The sequence below is a fragment of the Kryptolebias marmoratus genome, linkage group LG22 (genome assembly GCF_001649575.2).
Source record: "Kryptolebias marmoratus isolate JLee-2015 linkage group LG22, ASM164957v2, whole genome shotgun sequence".
NCBI classification, from domain to species: Eukaryota; Metazoa; Chordata; class Actinopteri; order Cyprinodontiformes; family Rivulidae; genus Kryptolebias; species Kryptolebias marmoratus.
The window spans coordinates 13,380,261-13,402,769 of record NC_051451.1 but is presented as its reverse complement, the minus strand read 5'-3'; the positions used below and the strand labels follow the sequence as shown (position 1 = coordinate 13,402,769).

At 38.3% G+C, this 22,509-nt stretch overlaps 2 protein-coding genes across 2 annotated transcripts in view; both read right to left on the bottom strand.

The window, feature by feature from the left end:
• wipf1b (WAS/WASL interacting protein family, member 1b) overlaps positions 1-14,169 on the bottom strand; it is a 20,895-nt gene extending 6,726 nt beyond the window's left edge. The window contains 3 exon segments of the mRNA XM_037973425.1: position 1; positions 3-72; positions 13,879-14,169. The exon segment at position 1 is cut by the window's left edge and continues 59 nt beyond it. Of these exon segments, the coding sequence (XP_037829353.1) occupies position 1; positions 3-29 (28 nt within the window). The 5' untranslated portion in view covers positions 30-72; positions 13,879-14,169.
• A 1,028-nt stretch (positions 14,170-15,197) lies between these two features.
• On the bottom strand, positions 15,198-17,690 carry ciao2b (cytosolic iron-sulfur assembly component 2B). The gene is made up of 5 exons (XM_017428942.2): positions 17,466-17,690; positions 16,692-16,771; positions 15,985-16,110; positions 15,821-15,866; positions 15,198-15,686 (listed from the first exon to the last, which is right to left on the bottom strand). Exons 1-5 carry the CDS (start codon positions 17,590-17,592, stop codon positions 15,586-15,588), a joined length of 480 nt encoding a protein of 159 aa, XP_017284431.1. The 5' UTR covers positions 17,593-17,690; the 3' UTR covers positions 15,198-15,585.
• Between the last annotated feature and the right edge of the window lie 4,819 nt (positions 17,691-22,509).

The window sequence follows — 22,509 nt, the reverse complement described above, 5'->3', positions numbered from 1 at the left end:
GGGGGTGGTGGGGGAGGTGGGGCTGGCATCTTCTGCTCGCCGCTTTACTTTGTCTGCACTGGATGCCGCACCCTGCAGGACCAATCACACACAAAAGCATGTTCAGTGAGCTGGTATTAAAAGAATGTTGAATATCTTTTTTAAACGAAAGACTGGAGCCCTTGTGGCAGTTCCAGTGTTCCTGCAAACCAAAAATGAACTCAAATGGAAAGAGGGTAAAAAAAAATAGCTGTCTTATGAGTTTCTGACATGACTTGACCCTCTAATACAGAGCATCAAGAAGGGAAACCAAATCTAGAAGTTCAATATTCTGTCAAAGATTGTAATTTATAGAGAACATCTTTATTATTTGACCAACACTAAGTGACTGCCAAAGTTAAAGCTGGAATCCTTGAAGAAGTGGTGCCTCGTGTGACAACTAAATGTTTGCGTCCGATGCCGTTTTCAAACAAGTTCCTCAGTGCTAACATTTTCTAGAGATATTCCAGAGGTGTGATATTTGAGTACTTAAAAAGTCTGAACATTCAAACTGGACATTTTGCAGAGACTTTCCACCCAGCCACCTGGTACAAACACCCCTCCTAACGCAGCTCTACGTTGTATTTCATGCTGAGAGCAGAAGGCCTTTCACTGTAAAGGATGTTCATGAACTGTGAAACAGAAAAGTGTGAACCAATCTGAACGGTCGCCAAACCAAACTGAACATATCCCGGTTTTGTTTGAGAAAAAAAAAAAAAAAAAGTTTCCACTGTCTCTTGTAGAGGCCAGAGCAGTTGCTTTCATTTCCTTTGACATGATTTGGTTTAGAAAAGCGTTCTCAGAAAACAGGCCGACACTTGAAAGGCTTGGAGACAAATCTCAACTCAACGCACTTATCTGTGGTAGTGTCCGCTCTTTGTGCGTTAATCAAATTAGAACTAAAGAAACTGTAAGGACAACTGAAGGTTAAGCTTTAAATTAAAAAAAAAAAAAAAAACATGCTAAATTCCAGGTAGTAACTACAGTACTTACAATAAATGTGTCACCAAGCAGGAACTTGTGTTAAGTTCCCTAAAACTGAACAAATGTAATTTGTTTGTGTTAGGATTTTACAAATGATACTAGGAAGTAATTTTAAGAGAGCTAAAGCTGGAGTACTCAGAATGTTAACGATACACTATTCTTAACTTTAACTTGCTTCAGAGTGTCTAAAGTTGTCCAAATGGAGATTAAGAAAAGTCATAATCTATACTTGCTGATCTTGCCAAAAACTAATCTGAAGTTTCTGTTTGGATTCTAAACGTTGAAGGAATTGGTTAAAACACCATAAGTGATGCAACAATGACATTTTTACTTGTGAATCATAATATGACAGAATAATGACAAGTCCAGACCCATGATATCAGCCCTCTAGCATAAACTCAACCTGCCCCAATAGAAGTATGACTGCAGGTATTACAGACTCTTTAAAACACACAAACACACATCCAGATTCACACCAAGGTCACCCCGTTCTACCTCGCACATCTCTGCTTCACACTTCAGATCGTCCTCGGGGCCTCTCACTTCCCCTATGCTGCGACAAACAGGAAGTCACCACGCGCCTCCAGCACCGCTGTCATCCGGTTGCTGGGATGGTGATGATCGCTACGCATCGTTTACAAATTTGTTTGTTGTTTTTTTTATATACATTTCTCTCAGCCTCACCTCGTTTTGCATTTGTTTGTTCATCACCTTTTTTCTTCTTCCTCTTTTTGCTTGATGTCTTCAGAAATGTGTAATTTCCCCTTTTTTTCAAACTCTTCTTTGATCTTCCGGTCTCATCTTCTGCTCGTTTACCCTTTCTCGATAATCTAACCTCATTTGTTCCTGCACAGAGTGACACCTTTACCATCCTACTTTACAATAAGTTTCCACTGCTGCCAATATGCTGCAGTCACCAATTTGACCAAACTCTGAAGCTTCTACTTTGTTAAAACTAAATAAATGAACAAAAAAACACCCTGGTTGAATTAAGAACAATGGTTCTTGTATTAGACCTATAACTGCTGACCGATTAGGGAAAAAATCTTTCTACACGGTCCTTAAAATACGCCCCAAAACCCCAACTAAATCTGAACAGTTGTCCACAACTAATACCACCAATATGACTGATACATGACGTTCTATTGAACAGATAGACTGTTTCCAAAACAAAAATTAGCCAAAAAGTTTAATATCACGAAACAATTTCCTTACACATGACAACAGGACACTGTATCAGAATGTAAACCTTCTCGTAAAGACTGAATGTGTGAGAAAGTCTACATTTGCAAATCCAAGAGTAAAAGAAGTCCACAATATTTTAAAGGGAAGCCAGAGACCACGAAAAAGTTGAGGCGCTGACCCCGACCTAAAATATTCTTTGGTCAAATTCTAAATTGGCAAAATACTCAGAATTACATAGAAGCAGAAGATGTTTGAAGCAAGATGGTGATAGTAAATTCATTTCCACTAAAAAGAAACATTGATTTCAAAACCCAGACATACATAGAATTCAACATTACGATTTCACTGAAAATGCACCAAAGTTTTCGTGACATTTTACAGCCTATTACTGTCGAAGTTCCTAAAAACATCTAGTGCAGCTTTACATATGCAGAACTATGACTCTTACAATCTAAAAAAAAAAAAAAGTCATCATGACCTTAAATAACAACTGAAAAAAAAAGTTGCAACTTGCTAGGCAACACCACAGAAGTTCATTTACAAAAAATAATGTGATTAACATTTGGAACATCTAACAAAGAAAAGGAGGACGATGTGGTTCAGAGAGATAGAGCTATTGCTGCAGAAATGCTCTGAACTGAATATAAAATGTTTTTTAAAAAAAAATTTCGGTTACTTAAAAAAAAAAATGATAGACTCATAATAAGTTGACACAAAAGCATAAAAAGACAAAACACCTAAAATGAAAGAAAACCTACACACAAAAGTTGGCATTTTCACCTTAAGGCTGCACAATATTAGAAAAACATGCAACTGAAACGTATTCTGATGATGATGGTTATGATGTGATCAGTGGTGGGCATCAATGGCAGAGAGAATCCATTGTTGTCTACATATATTATTGGCATGCAGAATAAAAATGCATTGCAATTGTAATATTTTGGCTCATCAGTTAATGCAGTCCTTTTTTTAGTGAAGCTGACATTTGACATAGATACTGTGATGTAACATAATTTTAATTTATTGTGCAGCCCTGGTACTAATCATTTCACCATTTCCCATATACTTGCACAACTGCAGGCTGCCAGTTAGACACAAACTCCTTTCAAACCATCAATATTTTTAATTATAAAAACCAAAAGCAAATCATCAGTTCATTTGGAAATCAATACTTCCTTTAGCGAGTATTACACTGGATCAATATGAGAGCTCTCAGTTAGCATAACGTTGTTGACATCCTTCCAATCAAAGAAGGCACCCAGAAAACCCCAGACCAGTCATCTGTAAATTCAAATTATTTAAGTCGACATATTCTCCCAAAAAAAACAAGATAAACCATAACAATATGACCACTTGCTGATATTGAGCAGGTCTGCATTTGCTGCTGAACCATCCCCGGTCAGTCGGACTCCATTAAACCTCTCAACCTACGCTATGGTATCTGATGTCAAGTCAGAAGCAAATCATTTTCATCCTGTAATTTGCAAGGCAGGGCGTCCATAAATCATACTTTTGTACACTGTATTCCACAAATAAATCAACACCTTGTAATCTGGAGAATTTAAAGGCTGTGTCAACACCTTGAAATTGTTTTTGTTTTTTTTGTTCCTCGACCATTCTGGAGAAATATCTGCAGTCTGCATTTTAGTGAGGAAAAAGGCCATCAGGGGATACAACATTCATGAAGTTGAGTATGAAGTTAATGATGACTAGGTTGGTGGTTTGTGTCAACCTAACATCCACGTGAATGGAAAGATCCCAGGTTTCCCAGCAAAACGTTACTTCCCAAAAACCATGGCACCTCTGCTGGCTTTTCTGAAAGTCATTTAGGCAATTTAATTTTAGGATAAATAAAGTTACTCTGATTCTTCTTTCCACAGCGCAGACTGATACTATGCCTTCACCAGGTAAGAAACCCAAAAGGTTTACTTACTGACTAATGTATCCATCCACCCACTGGTGTCAAATCTCCCATGGTTTTTATTTCACCTGTCAGTGGTATAAACTGATGGGTGTAAATATAAACTGTAGATAACCATCTGAATGATCTGCATCAGTTTCCAGTTTTACACCTTACACAGTATGTTTAAATCTTTGGAAAATACTGCATTTGAGCTTTTATTTTTTAGTTAACCCAAATTACTGAAACGATACTTGAAATTGTAAAAAGCTCAACCTAACTGGGTCTTTTGAACCAGACTTTGCAAAGCCAAGTACAAAACGGCTGCATCAACAAGTGAACTATATGGTTTTGTTTGGTCCTCTCTGATGGGAGGGTACATACATTTAACAGTGCACTGAACTAAAAAAGATAAAAGTAAGTCTGTGGTTATCAGTAGTTCTAATATGACTCCATATTGCAGTTCTGTTCGAGATACTGAGGGTAACACGTCGACTCATTTCCTGTAACAATCGAGAAACACTGACAGCAAATGGAAGACCAACAGTTTGGCCTGAAGCTTCTTGTGTGCTGCGAGGCGAAGGGACTCGAGGTGGAAAACCCCTCCCTGGGTTTACATGGTTGACAGCTGATAATAAAAGAGCATGTTTGTAACCGTTTAATTACCAAAAAAAAAAAAAAGTTGTCAGTAAACTGGATTGGATTTGCAGAACACCGAGTGAACGTAAGAAACTTCCACCATAAGAAACAGGCCAGTGTATTGAAATTCAAACCTTCTCTAATAACATCCTAAATTTAGTACAGCATTCAGAATGACTTCTCTGACAAAAAGAGAGGAGCAGCAGAAGAGATTTGAGTAGATTAAAGGCTGTGCATCCTTTGAAGACACACACACACTCTTAATAGGGTCCACATATGTTTTCATTTACAAATGGCCATAAAAAAAGCCTTCTTCACCCTGCCACTGAACCTCCTGTACTTTAAACACACGAGAGTTACATTCTTCCCAACTTACATGCAAATGACACAGTGGGTTCACCACTTCGATGACATAAAACAATTCTGTACTTAGCAGCAGATTTGAATACAATCATAAGTTCAATATTTTCTGAGAGAAGATAAACAAGATGTTTAGCTGATTAGATTTGTAACTTTGAGACAAAGGTAGACTGAAAACCCACCCTGCAGAGAAAGTAGGTCATGCATGTGTAGACTAATAATGGCAGTGTACAAATGGCTGCCAACGCCACTATGTTAACAGTTTGAGATTATTTTAGTAAATGTATCTTGGTATGTTTGTGTAGCTTAAGGTTTTGATTTGGTTGATAAAACAGTCCATGTCTCTCCAGGCTACTGCTGTTATAATATTCTCACTTATGAGCTATATAACACCAAAAACAGACAGAAGTCAGTCACAATGGCTCCGCTTTCTTCCTGCAGGCATTGATCACAGGTTAGATCTTAACTTACTTTAATCAATTCTTCAAATTAGCTGAAGGTTGGGAAAAAAAATCTGACAAGTTCAAAATAAACCAATTATATTGTTGTCAAAATGAGTCGCAGAAAGTGGGACTAGGTAGAGGAAAGCTTGCATCAATCTTCACACAACTCCACCCAAGCTTTTAGATGGCTCCGGGAGGAACAACAGTTCACAACAGGCTGTAAGAAAACTCAAACACGCCTATTAAATTCATAACCATTATTACTATAAATACACCATATGTCTTCACTGGAGACGAAGAGCGCAGCACAGAGCTTGTACTGAAAAATGTGATAATTACAGGAAAAGGTAAATTTAGAGATTCTGAATGCAGTCAAGTTCGGTAGCAAATGTATCAGAGCAGTGCAGAAACTGTGCTGAGTGGCTAAGCTAACATCCTGTGGTGTGTTCAAGTGAACTTGCTCATACACACACTCACACACACACACACACACGCCATGGTTTTAACGTCTGGAACAGATGTGATTCCACTGCTGTTGATTCAGTTCTTTTTAGCAGGGTAATTTTAACTTTAATAAACCCAAACTGTCACTCTTGAGTTTATTTTGTTGAGATATGTGACTTGTGTTTATTCAACTGATAAAGTTTTATCAAACAGGATTTTGTAATACAAGCACATTTATCTTTTTTCTTTTTTTTTTAGGTTTTTTCCTTAGAGGTTTGAACCACTTCCAGATTAAAACTGTGTCATTACTTTGACTTTCTCTGACACTGCAAAGCTTGCTTAGAGTGAGACTGAATTTTCTTTCAGTGTGAGAATAAAAAATACGAGGATGCGAGCGAGGAAGGCAAGGAAAATACATCAGAAACACGTTAAACTGGTTTGCAGATGGGTGGAGAAAAACAGAAAACGGACAAACCAGAACCCCTAACTCGAGACGCAAGTGTTCTGGAGATTTTCAGGTCAACAGAAGTTTTTAAATGACTCATCATAAGAAGTAAATCTTAGCTGAAATTTAACAGAAAACCCTGTTTAAAGACACAAAGGTTTTCTATCAATGCCTCAAGAAGCAAACATGGAGGAGATTCTGTAAAGTCTTGAGCATGTATAAGTACTAAATGGTACATTTGTTCCAAGCTATTGTTTGGGTTTTCTGAGATTACAGATAGTAAGGATGCATTTAAGGGTTTATTTGTGGTGTAACCATAGATATAAAAGATGATTCAACCGAATACCCAAAAACCAAGTGATAGATGAGCCAAATTTATGTCATAATTTTGGGCTTCACTGTTGCTCCATTCCTGCTGAGCTTCTAGGACCGAACTTTAGAAACTACTGTTTCTACAGACAATACATGTCCAGAAAAGACAAGATGAAACATTCATTACTGACTGGGTAAATTGGTTCATTTAAGATTTTCCTAAATGCTGAAAGTGTTGCTTCATATGTTCAACCACTTCAGCAGACCTATACTCTGAGGAGTGTACTTCCCTTGTCAATTAGATGTAAATGTCCATTATTAGATTGAAGCACGGAGCCCACAGAATAAATTATGTACACGAACTGAACTGTATATGCCTCGTGGTTCTAAGCCAGAGTTAGTGTATGGTATCAGTAAAATTGTTCTCTAAATTCATCCTGATGCCACTTTCTGACTGTTCCTAATGTTTCAAACATCGTCTCTGTGTTTTAAAGTTGTACTACCATCAAAATTAAATTACTACACTTAGACCTACTTGGCTTCCTGACTGACTGACTTTAAAAAAAAAGAAAAAAAAGAAAACTGAACTCAACTTTTCACACTATCGCAACATACTAATGAGGAGTTTACTATATAATTTATGCAGAACTGCAACTACCCCAAAAAGAGATCATCAGCAGCAACAGATCTTAAAGAGGCCTCCTCATCCACCCCACACTGCTTTAACGTTTACAGAGTGTTAAACAAGTGACACCGAAAGAATACAAGAGTCTACTTACTCAATCTGTGTCCATAGAAGAATTAGTAGCAAGTTCAGAAGGCAGTAGAAGAAGCACCTAAGGTCATTCCTCAGAAAAATGCAACACATGAACAGCAGCCACATGCAGCTGAAAGTGAAAAAAAGCAGAAAGTTAGCAGCCTCTAAACATCTTTAAAAAAAAAAAAAAAAAAAAAAAGGAGGTTTTAAAATTTAACTTTTGGGCCCAAGTTCTTGATTCCTCTTTCTCTGCTCTCACATCACACACACACACACTCAGAAGTCTCTCTTCAACACGCATTTATATATGGCTCACATCACTTCCTCTTTTTCAGCTCCCCACCTGGTGGAGGGGGGAGGGTAGTGAACAGATCAAACAAAGATCTATTACAAATCCTGGAAATAAGGGCTAAGAATATAAAAACATTTAAATAGCATGACGAAAAGAAAACATTTTTTTGAAATATATTTTAAATGACAAATCAAGCTACAAACTTCAGTTCCTTGCAGCATATTCGCATATTCAAGCAAATGTGTTTATAGTTCAAAGAAAAAAAATGGACTTCTCTTTTGTTAAACAGGTTTAAATGGAGCTTATTTTGAACATTTTTACATCCAGCTACATCAAAGGACTGTCATTATCAGAGTGATTATTGTCCTCTTTGCATGATTCATACTGTGGTGTGTGGAAGTGTAAGAGTTAACATCAGAAAGGCTCAAAGGCAGTATAAAAATGATAAATGAGTCTTGCATTTTGCAAGTCCTGCGCATAAAGAGAGACTCAAATGAAACACATGCATCTCAAATTTGTTTGACATGATATTTTTCTCCTTTTCATCACTATTTCTGACAATGTAAACTGTTGTTTTCCATGATGACAAACTCCTAAACAAAACTGAACTCAAGCAAACGTTCAAAGTCATAAAACGCCACAGCTGCTTCTTTGATACTGTTGTTGTCACTACTCAATAGCTGAGCCACATTTCGCTTTTATTTTAGCTTTACGCTGCTGTGTTTAGCTGTTGCATGCAGAACTGGACAGGCGGTGCCTAAATGCACTCCATTTACCATTCTTTGGTTTATCAGAGAGCAAACAGAGGTTCTTTTTAACCAAAACTGAACTGATCCCAGCTATTAATGCTGCAGGACAAAAAGGGCAGAACGGCTCTACATCAGCCACTTCCTGTGCTCTCAGTGTCACACTTCCTGCTTCGCAACGCAGTCAGAGGCGAGCTGCCAAACCCCCATCCCCTGTATTTCAGTACTCCGACTCTTTACAGCCAGCTTCAGCAGCAGAGCAGCTCCTTAAAGAGACACCTTGACTTTCTTCCACACGCTCCCAGCAGTTTTTTTTTTCTTTAACAGAACCCGATCTCCATTAAGGGGAAAGAAAAACGTGCGTGAGCTGCTTCTTTAGTTGATCATATAAAAACACTGGGGTTTCCCACATTGCATTTGGCAAAAGCATCAAGAAAAATGAAAAAAAAAAAAGTAAATCCATGGCTTCACACACACAAAAAAAAAGTGCAACAAAAACTTTCTGCAGACCCTTACAGTCACTGCAGGCACTGAAAGTTGCTGAATTCTCATAAAGCTTCCTCAATCGTATGTTTTGTTATAAATAAAAAAAGCAAATGCTGCAATCCCTTGCAGTTTATTTAAACCCACTTGTAATGCAATGTCACGAGGCGAGCACAAAAGGTTTTGAGATGAGAAATTAAGTACAAAGACTATTTCTACAAGTATTATTTCCCCTTTTGCTGATATGCAGTTTTCTTTCCTTCTTTTTTGCAAAAACAATAGGATAACTGTCTAAGTTGTTTCCCATTGCATCATGCTGCAACATAAGCAGTTCAGGCTGCAGCTAGAAGTAGGTGCCAATAAAAATACAAGGCAGGCATGTAAACCATATTTAGCTGAACGGCAACTAATAAAGTCAGTTTTCCAGCAAATGCTAAAATCAATGTCCGTTTTCCCCCCAGCTGCTGTTCTTACAGGATAATTGAATAACGCTCAGTACTTTCTAACCACTTTGATGGAGAATAACTGGAATGTTTCTGTTAAGAGTCTGAAAAGAAGCCCTAATAAACCCTCAGAGTCCTATTCTGAAGTGATGAATTTGTCGTTTGATTGATGACATTTTGTGGTTTGGGAGTCAGAAGTGATAAGCATGGGAAAGCTGCAAAACTCAAGGAAAATCCTCACAGCCATGTCAGGTCTGGACTTATTTAAAATACACGAGCATCAGAGAAGCCATTCTAAGCCAAATACACATTTGTAGGACATCAAACGTCCTTAGATGGATAACTTTTACTATTTGGATTTTTATAATGTATATGAATGTTTATGCACAGTGCCCTGAGATGACTTTTGTTGTGAATTGGTGCTTTATAAATAAGCTGAACTGAGTTTAAAACTACCTCAGACCTACTATTAGTGTGTAGCCAATACGTCATGTATTTATTGTGCCATCTGCACGTGACTGGTTTCAGGTTTGTGAATGTTAGCACCGCAATCTAACAGCAAGAAAGTCTACCCTTCAAATCTCAGATGCAGGTACTCTGGTTTCTCCCACAGTCCAAAACATGCATGTTGGTGTGATTGGTTACTCTAAACTGCCATTAGGTGTGACTGAGAGCGTGAATGGTTGTCTGTCTCGTTTGTCTCCATGTAGCCCTGCTGGACCTGTCCGGGGTCCCTACTGGAGGTAGGCACCAGCCCACCCGGTGAGGGTAAAGAAAATGGGTGGAAGGATGTTTGCATGTATGGTTGTGCATCTGTGTGTTGGCTCTGCAATTGTTTGACAGGGTATAGAAAGAGTGGTGATCAAAATATACATATGCAGCCACGAGGAAGCGGTTCAGAAAGACCCATGCAGCACAAGAATCCACTGGAGAGCAGCAGCAGCAACGGCTAACAGAGCCACATTTACCATCTCTACCTACATCGAATGTAGCATTTTAACATCCAAAAGACAAAAACAGCCAATAAAGTTTTCAATAATGTTTTTAATGTCTGTGCGTGTGTGCATGTTTGTCTGTTACCAAACTATCTCACGAGTCACTGGATGGATTTTAATAAAACTTGCAGAAAGTAATTGCTGGATGTACATCTACAACTGATTAAACTTTTGGAGTCAACAACTCAAGATTGCTGCCACAGTCAACTGAATGTCTAAAATTAAAAAAACCTCACAAAACTGGCAAAATTTCAGTCTGTTTTACAGATACTTGCCTACAATTTGGTGTGGTAGTGGGTGAGACTGATTCAAGATGGCTGCCACAGCTAATCGACCAAAGCAGTTTAAGGAATGAAGTGAACACAGTCAAATTTCCAGATGTTGAGCTAAATTTAAATGTGGTCGTAGCTGACTGAGTGTGACATTTTGTGTGATCACATGAGATTACACAGAATGGCATTTTCAAGGTTTGACCAAAATATCTACAACGCAGTCATTTCTCTACATACAGCGATCTTAGCCTAAAACGCTGGCATGAACGGCAGACGGTGATAATCATTCCTTCAAGGAATGCTCAGCTTTTAATTTGGCCTTATTTTCTGACTCCTGGGGTTGCGGTTCACGTCAGTCACGTGAACATTTACGCAGCTTGCCTCCAGGAAAAATCACTCACTTCAGAAGCTTTGTCCTCATGTAGTATGGCTCAGAAATAGTGCCACAACGAGACAAACACAAAGTAGGACGTATACAAATCAGTTCCCGCTGCAGCATTTCCTGATCATAAAAGTCACTGTTTTAGTTCGGACTGACTGGGCTGGTTAGTAACCAGTGGTTACACTACAAATGCACAGGGCATGTGGCCACGAGTTTCAGCAGAGTGATGCCAAAACCACACGTTTTTTCACAGCTCTATTATTATTCACATGCATCAAGTCTTTTCTCTCCGCCAACCAAGAAGAAATCCACAACAGTGGACCAGCTCTGGTCACAACGGATCTGTTCGTCCCTGACTTTACGGCAAAAAGAAGCTTTTTTGGGATAAATCTGACTAAACTGAAGAGCAGAAACATCACGACCTGAAATCCACTCCGCTCCTATAACTTCCTAACAAACGGCGGGATCGTCCCACCACGTTCCCGACGAATGCCAAGAACGTTGAACTACGATGAGCTGAAACGTGAGCACATTCACCGGGCCCCGTCTTTTGTTGCGCAAAAGGCCAAAACGCCGTTGATGAAATGCTACCGCAATCCGACTGGTGCAAGAATAACTGGAAGGCCTTTACACGCCAGAGTTCGCACCGGGTGTCAGCCAACCAAGAAGCTAACCAATTTTAGGAGGGAGAAAAACACAACTACAGTACGTGAGTAGAGATGGTCCCCTTATTTCTTCATCTAAATCTGCAAAGAGTCGTGTTTCTTTTAGGGTTTTCGCATCGCAAATTCAACGTGTCAGCACACACATACACACACACACACACACACACACCGATGAACCACCTCTGTTCATTAGGGTCAGACGAGGAACAGCAGCAACTTTTTGACGATATAATTTATGTGCGCTTCAATAAGACACAACCAGTGATAGGAATGGTAAAATATGTGCTTTAAAAAGAAGTAAGGGTTTATGGAATTATGTGAGCAACAACATTGATTTGAGCTGTTTTTATACATCTTTTCCTGTCTTACTGTTCTAAAAAAAAGAATTAAGAAAAAAAAAAACATACTTAAGCTGCTGCTGTTCCCCTTTTGGTAATTCATGCAAACCAAACAAAGGAGACTTTAGATGACAAAAATGTTGTTAATAAGAACAGCGTGCTGAATGCCTCACCTCTAACCACTTTAAATGTGTTGTGTTTGACTTCCACCCTAACCTATTCAAGTTTCAGCAGCTACATTCACGCCTCTGCATCAGAGAGCTCTTGCAAATAATTTCTGAATATGATATTAAGCCTGAAAAACTTATTTATTTTGTCCGATCAATCTTCGATGGACTTTTTTTCTGAAGAAAAGGGTCAAGGATGACTGAAAAACCCGAACAAAAAACATATATAACTACGAAAAAAGAAGGGGAAGAACAAATGCAGAACTCGAGGTTTGGGAACACCAGTTCACATACGGATCGTGTTCTCGCACATATAGAGCCCGGTCGTGTTTTGAAGCTTTTTAAATAGAAATAGAATCTAAAAATAGGAATGGAGCTTAATCTGCCACAGGGACAATAAAAAGAGCTTTCTAAAAAGGAGACGAAGTTACAGCAAAACCCCCAAACTTGTGTTGTAACACTAAAGTCTTTATTTGAAGAAACACCAACACCACAGGTCAGCTCCCACCACTCAAAATAAAAGATGGTGCGTCTTTTTTCTGCTGCTCGTAAATTAATCAAGGCTGCGTGTCACATTGCTGCTTTAATGTGGTCATCTTCATGAGTGACATTCAGTTCTACTTCAGCCTAAACTAATGCACAACCATCTTCCGGCATGAAAAAAAGGAGAAGTATTAACAACGAGTCAGAAAATACTAAGTGTTTTTGTTTTTAAAGCCACTCCAGTTACATATGACACCAAGATCTACTGTTCATTGAGTCCAAATGTAAAAAAAATAATCAGTTTTAAATGACCGAAGACAAGTCTGATCTACTGCGCTGCTTTTAAATCATGCAACTCTGTAAAGTGTTCAAGCAACAAGAGAGAAAAAGAAAGGCCTTGAATTCTGTTCCCAATTAAACCAAAATCGCACCATCCTTACCCTGAATTCAAAACAGTGAACCCAAAATATGCCCTGCACATCAAAATGGCACTGTGCAAACTGCATGCATTACATTTCCAAACACAGCCTGTGTATCCAAGGACTTTTGTTTGTCTGTGCATGAGTGTGTATGTGTGTGTGTGCGTGTGTGCGTGTGCCAGCTGTCTCTGTTTCCAAGCAAAACCTTCTGAAAATAAAGCTGAGCTGCAAAACACCTCGCAGCTCAGCTCTGCAACTCAGATGATATGGTTTGGACACAGCCTGGCCATCCGTGACGTGCTACATCCTCTTTACAGACCACAAAATATGCAGATTAAAAAATGAAAAAGGTCCTCAGATTGCACATTAATTGTACATAAGAGATTAAACAAACAGGCCTAGTTACCAAAGCCGCTGTCAGACCATTGAAGGGTTTGCAAAAAAATTATAATAATACAAAAAGAGGAGTCTATAACCGAAAAAACTCCGTTTTTAGACGGTGATATAAACAACTAATCTACTGCTGAAATCATTCCCAGCTGCTTTCAAGAAGTTGAGAACTTCTCTCTGCTTTTTTTTTTTTTAAAGCCGAACTCGGCGGGTCTCACGGTTTGTTTCCGCTCCACCGGAGCTCACAGCTTAGACAAACAATTCAAGTAAAAAAAATAATAATAAAAAGTTAAGGAGGTGTTTGTTTTCGCCTTACCTCTGGAAGTATGAAGCGGTCCGCAGGGCTAATAATCTCCCATGGACCGTCAGTATCCTGCGGCTGCTGATGAAGACCTCCGAGCAGCCAATCCGGAGGAGCTGGCAGGAAGAGGCAGCACCCGGAGCCCCGCGGAGCCCGAGTCAATATCTGCTGGGTTTCTGCGCCGCACTTTCAAGCAAAAAAGAAGAAAAAAAAAAGTTTATTTTAACAGATTTAATTTATTAAAATAAAAGCTCCGGGACGAACGGAATTCCATCAACTAAATCGATGAATTATTATCTAACTTCCTGTCACGTGACGATTTCCGCTCGCCCTGACGTCTCTGGTTTCAGCCGCTGCAGCTGCAGCTGCGCCGCTGGGGGGGGGGCTCTTATCCGGGTGTTTTAGCTGTGATGCAATGTTTCCAGATGTGGAACAAGAGGAGAGAGAGAGGGAAGAGAGAAAAGCTTCAGGAACATTTTGTTTTGTTGCAATGCAATGTGTGTCCACTTGTAATTGGACCGCACAAATAATTTACCCTCCAGTTTTAGATCAAATGAGTTTGATGTCAAAATACTGAACAAAATGGATGTTTAGTGATTAGTGCAACTCTTCAGTACGACTTGTCGCAATACTGTTTGACTGAATTAAATTAAAAAGAGACGTGGCTTTACTGCAGTGACTTTTAAAGTTACATGGGTAGAGGGCTACACCTGGTGGACAAATGTAAACATGACAAGTTTAGCCCTTATGTTTTACCTTTATTAAAAGGGTTGTCTGCTGGACCAATTTTAATGAAACTTACAGAAAGTCATTACTGAATGTGCATCTACAATTGATTACCTTCACATCTCGATTTAAGATGGCCACCGTAGCCAACTGACCTTACAAAAATGGTTACAACTCAGTCAATTTTTAAAGAAATACCAAAAAAATTAGTGTAGTTGTAGCTGAGAGTCATTCACAACACATACACTAACTGCTACTCATTGCACAAGAGCATTGCTTAAAACTTCAGTGTTAACTTTTGAAGTCAACCCTGTTTGTCTGTTAGCAAAATATCTCATGAACCACTGGACAAACTTAAATGAACTTTCAGAACTTAGTCATCTACAACTGATTCAAGACAACTTTTAATTGTATCTAGAACTCGGACAGAACCAGCTTGAAGAGCACATTATAAAACTTCACTGGCTTCTTATTGCGGCTCAGTTAAATGAAGAAGACAAACATTAAACTGAGATTTTAAACACCTGTCTACACCTGTGTGTAAACATCAAACAAATGCAGATTAAGCTTGAGCTTTTTGTCAAATTAAATAAAATGTTACTCAAAAATTCAGAACTAATTAACACATTTTTTATTAAAACTTCAAAAGCATTATTATTATTATATACAAAAGACATTTGATGCTGCCGACTCCCTTGATATTTTTTTCTCATCTGTTTAAAAAACTACAACAAATATTACAAAGCTGATTTAGAATTTAGAAAAAAAAATCAATTTGCTGATAAGTTTACACTCAGTTTACGGTTAGCTTATTTAAACTCTTCAGGGCTTTGGTGCGTTTTGCTGCTTCAAGTACAAAATCTGCAACTTCAAATGACAGAGAGATGACAGTCAAATCTCAGACATGAAAGACAGACTGACTGCTGTTCAGAGTTTTTACTGCTATAAAAAAAAAAAAAGAAAACAGCCGGACAACAATAAGACATGACAGAGCGTTCAGATCCTTCTGGTGGACAGGCACTGGTTGACCACCTCCAGCAGAGACGAGTTCTCCAGAGCTGCTGCCACTCTCTCTTTGTCTGCCAGCTGTTTGTTCACTGCATACAGAAACACAAAAAACAACATTTCGTTCAGTCATTAGAATCTGAAAACAAAGCCCTAACTTTAAATGATACCCAGACTGAAAAGAACAGCCAGAAATCGAATATCTGATCGTGTCGGCTGCTCCTACCTGCGTCCTCTGAGGCATGAGTCCCAGGAGTAATGCGAACATCAATCTGGAGAGGAGAGGACAAAACAGACTGAACTCGGACCACAAACAAGGGGGGAAATAATTTTTTTGGTAACAAATTATCTCTTGAAGGATGTGACACTCAAAGTCCATCCCTAACATACCTTGAACCTGTCGGGCAGGGAGCGCAGCAGCTTGACTTTGATTGACAGTCCGATGAGGGTGGCCATGCTGCAGTGTGGTATGGTGGGGGTAAATTCAACACTCACAGTGCTCTCTGCATCATTAACCTGAAGAAAAAGACAAAAACAAACACTTTGCATCGGATATTGATGCACATCCCGAGTGATCTGATCTGAACAACTTTAACGAAATATGCAAACTGACTCAGGACACATTAAGGTTCATTTATTCAGACGGCATCTGAAAGTGCTACATACTTTAATATTCTGATAGAGAATTGTGACTTGCACAAGAACTCATCAAGAAGGAGTCAGCTGGGGTGGTTAGGATTCATGTACCTAAATAAATAACTCTGACAGGAGGGTGACTGATAATATGGGTGAGCACCCTGTCACAGTTTATTAAACTTTCATCACTTTTGTTCCCCTAAAATATAAAGCAACACATTTTTAATGTAACGGTACAGCTGGATAAACATGAACAACACTTTGTATCTGACACTTTTTGAAGAATATTTTTGAACATCCGTACTTTCAATCTTACAAATAAAAGTTCCATCGTTTCTTGTACTCATTGTGTTTCTTTTTCCATCAAGGTGAAGTCAAAGTGCCCAGGTAGAGACTCTTTGAGTAAATGTGAGAATATTTGAGAAAGTCGGGGTCAAACCCGGTGGAAGGAGCGCACATACCTTGACTCGGACTTGTTCCAACACATTGAGCTCCTCCAGAGACAAAGGATGTTCAGGATCATTGATGGATCGAATTAGATGTAACATAAGTTAAAGAATATACATGAAGATAATCTTAAACCTAAACATTAATAGTTACAAGTTACAAAGTTGTTTTGCTTCCCTGTCATTCCTTCATATTTTACATTGTTTGCTTTCTTGTAATTTTATCAAATCAAACAGCTTCTGAAGGTCTTGCAAAGTTTATTTTTGTAGGTGCTTATTTTCAGTCTACTCTCTGTACCTGACAATTTTCTACTTTGGGAGAAGTTTATGCCACTAACAAATGACTTAAAAAACACCCAAGCAAAGGACACCGCTTAAAAATGTACCTTCAGACACTTGGTTATAAATATCCTGCAGCAAAAGCACATTTATTTAAATTTATTTGGTTGAATGTCTAAAAACTACCAAAGATAGCACTGTCTGACAGGCTTAAAAAGTGTGTTTTTACACCAACAAGATGATTCTAAACAGCTACTGAATCTAAACTATACAGCTATTTATTCATTATTTGTTCCAGTTTATTAAGTTCACAACATACTGAGTAGATGTTATAAAATTAGCTAAGAAAGATATTACAGTAAAGTTGTCCATGCTGTAATTATTGAATATTTACAAAATGTAAGATAACTTTTTACGTTAGCTGGTTATTGCGGGTTTATTATAAACAAATTAAAAAAAAAATAGTTCAACGTGGACCAGATAAGAAACGCATGAATTTAAAGAGGATATCAAATATTTCTCTGTCGTCGATGGGGTCGTGAACGTCTTCGTCCTCCTCGGAGGCTGTCAGCAGCCTCTCCACGGAGCGCTGGAAGATCACAGGGTTGGCATTCTCCAGCTGGACCCCTCCGGACATTTTAGGCTAGCTTTTAGTCCAAGATAAACAGAGAAAAAAGTGTGTTTTACCAGCGGAGAGCTGCTCCAGCAGCCCACTTCCGGGATTGGCGGACGGAAAGCGGCAGCGACCAAAAAACGTCTTAAAGGAGCAGTCCACCTTTAAAAAGTTTAAACCTGTCAATCGGAAGTTACATGTACATACTAGTTCCTACGTTTTTAGGCCTCCTTAAATCCTAATATGCAAAAAAATAAATTAATTAAAAAATTTCGTTATTATAATTTTTAGCCCTTTTTTTTAATCACTTTTCATCTGATTCAAAAAGGCTGCCATAACTTGCCGTCCTAAGCAAACACACACAGACACAGTTATTATCACCAGCACATACTGTTACCAGATCTAGTGGGATCTTTATTTAAAACTTTAGCATACAGGCCAGCAGGTGATATGCTAATTTTGCTTGTTTCTTTTCCTTCTTTCTTATTTTTGTGTTATAATTGGGGCACCTCCTGGAATTGGGTGGCAAGGTGGGGTCCAATGATAATTTTGGGGTGACGCACCAAACAAAAGCCATACCAGAATTCCAGGAGTTTTATTAAGCTGTTGTCATATAGTAAGAATACCACCTTCGGATATAGGCCTACTTCAGTCTGGCATTTTACAAGCTGAACCGTAGAACAGTAATTAACTAAATAACGTTTGCTCTCACTTGGTGGCACCAACTTAAAATTTATCTTTACATGCTGTGTAACTTTCAGTTTGTCCTGAACATAGCAGATGCTTCTTATTTTAAATGGATACAGTTTTCTATTCAAGTCTGTTAAATCCAGCTGTGAAATGTTAGGTATGACATTGAAACTGTTGGTCTTATTTTGTGCACATTATTCTCAACGCGACCTCTCATATCTAGGTCTCGTGCCCTTTTAAACACATTGTAAAATGGACAAGCATTGGTTTCCATCAAAGAAGTGGTAATCATGATATAACAGGAGCAGACAACTGAATATTATTGGTAAATGAGCCATACATGACCTAACATTTACTCCACAAGTTAAATAACGCATAAACCTATTTGTGTGATTTGAACTTGATGGAATTTTCTGACAATATTCCAGCATAAATATATTAATTTGAACAATTTTAGCAACATGCATTTACCCCAGAAATTCATAGTAGCTGTTGTATTTTTATCAAGCGAGCACTCGGACTGCTTGTTTCTGTTTAACAGGTCTGAACCAAAAAAATAACTTAAGACACACTGCCTGCAAACCAGACCTGACTGTAATCTGGCCCACAATTAATTTCTTCACTGGACAGGTTGTTTATTTCATCTGAACAGGATCCTAATGAGCTGCTGAAGTCAACAGAGCTGTGTAAAAACTGCTCGATGCGAAAAACTTCAATGTGATATGTTCACCTCTTGGAAAAAAAAAAGGTGCAGATAATGAGGGCACATATGGCTGCAGAAACCTGCCTGACACTTTGTGATGTAAAAAATAAATAAAACAGGGCACATGTAAGGGCAGAAACTGAGAGAAAGGGCAAAAGGCTTTTTTAATTGGGAAGCTACGAACATCTGGCCTTCAGACTCAAAAATGCACTCTTTCATAAAAGACTTTTATGAATAAGAAATAACTCTGCCAGACAGCCATTTTCCTAAGCAGAGTTAAATTGACATTGTGGTCTTCATTATGACATAAAACTTACAGCATCACACAAAAAACATTTGAGAAAACAAGATTAAGAAAAGTACACTCCAGGCTCTAAAAATTTTGCACTTTGTTTTAAAAGTAATAGACGAGCAAAAAGCACAAAAAAAGGTTTCCACCTCAAAGGTTCAGTGAGTGCAGCGTGATTTGAAGTTTGTGTCAAGTGGATATAAAGCTGAAGATGTCTGATCCCTTTTACTCTGAGTTTGATACAACAGTATAATTTTAAAAAACGTGAAAAAAAACTAAATTTAGCCCCAAACATTGTCTTCTGTTGTTGGTGACGTAATGCACACAATTTGTTAGTGTTGTTTATTTTACAAAATCTTCCTTTCAAGCAGCAGGATTTATTTTAAAATAAAACCAAAACTACATTCTGGGATGACAATTTCTCTCATTTCTTGAATTCGCACCATGTATATTTATACTCTACCCTCTTTGGACTGGCCCTCTAGGGGGTCACTTCTGTCATCTTGCCAATGAAGCTCTGGTGCCTTTTGCGATAGCGCAGAATACATTTAATTACTTATGCACATAATTCACTGCTCCTATTTTAGCATTTCGCTGCTTAGATTTTACAATCAACAGAGTGAGATGATTGCACATTTCTTTCACATAAGACACACATGCCGACCTAAAACCACAAACTTCCACATCCCAGTGTTTTTGCCAGCTTACTGAACACGTTGGCCCGGCTCTCCTTCCACTTCACCCTCATGTGAATGTGAATGAGTGTGTTTTATCAGCTGAGTGCAAAAAGCTTCCATCTGTTTGGAAGGAGAGCTCTTCCCCTGGCTGCTTCTTTGTTGCTTCAAATAAAAAACCCTTCCCTACTGTTCTGCTTTTTTGTGCTCTCCCCCCAAAAAATAGTCATTCATTTTTTATTATTTGGAGTTCACCTTATATTATTTGTTCATAGAGCTTTCATCTGAGTGTATTTAAATGTAGAGAGTCTTGAGCTAAGGGCAGTAATCTGAAATATTTAACATGTAATCACATTCATGAGTGCCGCTGACTCACGGCATTTCTTTTTGACCATCAGCTTTTCAAATAAAACGGAACATTTTATTGGACTGCCATCATCCAAGCTCTTGAGCTGAGAGTGATGTGACGGGCTGCAGAACTTTGCAGGAAAACGGCCCCACAGCTCTGCAAAATTGATACGTTTCTGCTGAAGTCTCAGCATGAACTGTGGAAACTTTAGCATTCAAGTCCCCAAAAGTCAGATCAGTTTTATCCGCTAACAGCACTTAGGATATTTATTGAGCCAAAACTGAACACCGACTGATAGACATTTGACTTGTACCTGTGTGTTTTCTTGCACAGGAACAACAGCAGATTTCCTTTTACACTAATATAAGATAGGAATACATAATACAACCAGGTACATACTCGGTACGTAGCTAGATTGTACCAGAGCTGTATTATGTATTATTACCACTCTTTTGATCATCCTCTCTGGGATTTTCCAACAGTTAAACGTAAAGCAAAGTGATGCTCAGCTGAAGCATACAGAGTAAATCTTCATTGCAAACTTAAGTAGATAAAAACAAAACATGTTGCTTTTTGTTCTCATAATATCCATCAAGAAGACAAATGAATCCCTACGTACAAAGTGACAGTAGCCAATCACGCACCACCTTGCATGTCAGAGTTTTAAACAAAAAGATTGTGCAATCTGAGTGAGTCAGCGGTGACTCTGAGCTAATTTCAGCTCAAATTCTGTAAAATCAGCAAAGTTTTAGGCATTTTTGTATTTGCTAAGGCAGTCAGCTGATGGGGCTATATAAGGGTTGACTTCAATAGTGAATCAGTGTTGATGTACATCCAGTGAATAATTTATGAGAGTTTCATTAAAATCTGTTCAGTAGCTCAACAGACACTTTGTTAACAGAGAAATCCACGCACAGACTTGATCACCCACTTTTCAATAACAAACCTCTCTCTCTCTTTGTTTTTCATTCTTCTGGTGTTGTTCTCCTCTTCCTCTCAGTCCTCTTTCAGCATGTGCTGAATCCCCTCCATGATTAGGAACAAACAGATTCCCTGAAAGCCTGCAGTCCCTCAGGACTATCTTAATAGAGATCTCTCTCTCAGGCTGAACAATCTATTGGATCTCATCACTCTGGAAGTGAATGGCACCTGAAAACACACAATACTTTAGAGCTTATTGCTCACAGAGAGCAGGGGAAAACATGTGCTGTTGATCAGATTCAAAAATAAAGAGACTGATGTTTTCCAGCATGTCACATCAGAATGTAATCGGTTTTTAATTCAGATTTACTCCAGGATTTAGGTTAGACTCTGCTGCCTTCGTCCTTTTCACCCCACCCTGTTCTTTGTCCTACTGCCATCAGCGACTCCAGTTGGTCGCTGCACAGCTGGAAATTTACACAGTTCTGGAAAAAAAAAGGACATAAAATGAACATTGATTATTATCTTTGTGAAGTTAGTTTTGTTCTTTTCCCAGGCAGTTTGTTTCTTTTAGTCCAAGATAAACAGAAAAAAAAAAGCTGAGAAACCTCACTAACAGAGCAGAGATCCAGTCGGTTCTCATGACAGGATGGAAAATCTTGGCTGAGGTAAAAAATGTCCGACACTGGCAGAGACAGAAACACAGCTGCTTGTTAAGAGAGGCCTATTAGGACCAAATTTATTCTTGCTTTTGTTATCAAGCAAAAAGCCACTCCACTTCTCAGTCTGTTTTGTATTGTTTCATGTAGGTGAAGCTGAACAAAACTCCTGCATATTGTTGAACTTGAATCACATCTAAATATTCACAAAGCTGTAAAAGCTACATAAAATTTACAAAGTTCATATTATCTTAGTACAAGAGGAAATAAAATATCTTCAAATATTTACAAAATGTTACATCTATGCAGGAATGAAAACAAAAGCCTGCTTCATATTTAAAGTTCACAACTTCCAACAAAGCAGCAAACACCAAATTTATGTCTTTTTAATTATTGTTTTATGTTTACATTTATATATATATATATTTGTGTGCGTAGGAAGATCCCAGTGTGCGCTGGAATCTAAGTTTTAAAAAAATGTTAGTTATTCTTAGATTTCAGAGTGAGATTTTATTTTCTTCCCATCACCAGTTGGTCTCATTTTTTTTGTGTCTTCGTTGTGAGATCAGACAAGAAGTTTCTGGTTAAAGTTTAAACTTTGATGTATTTTAAAAGATTACTGAGGCATGTCTGCTTTAATGGTCTCTTTTTGTTAA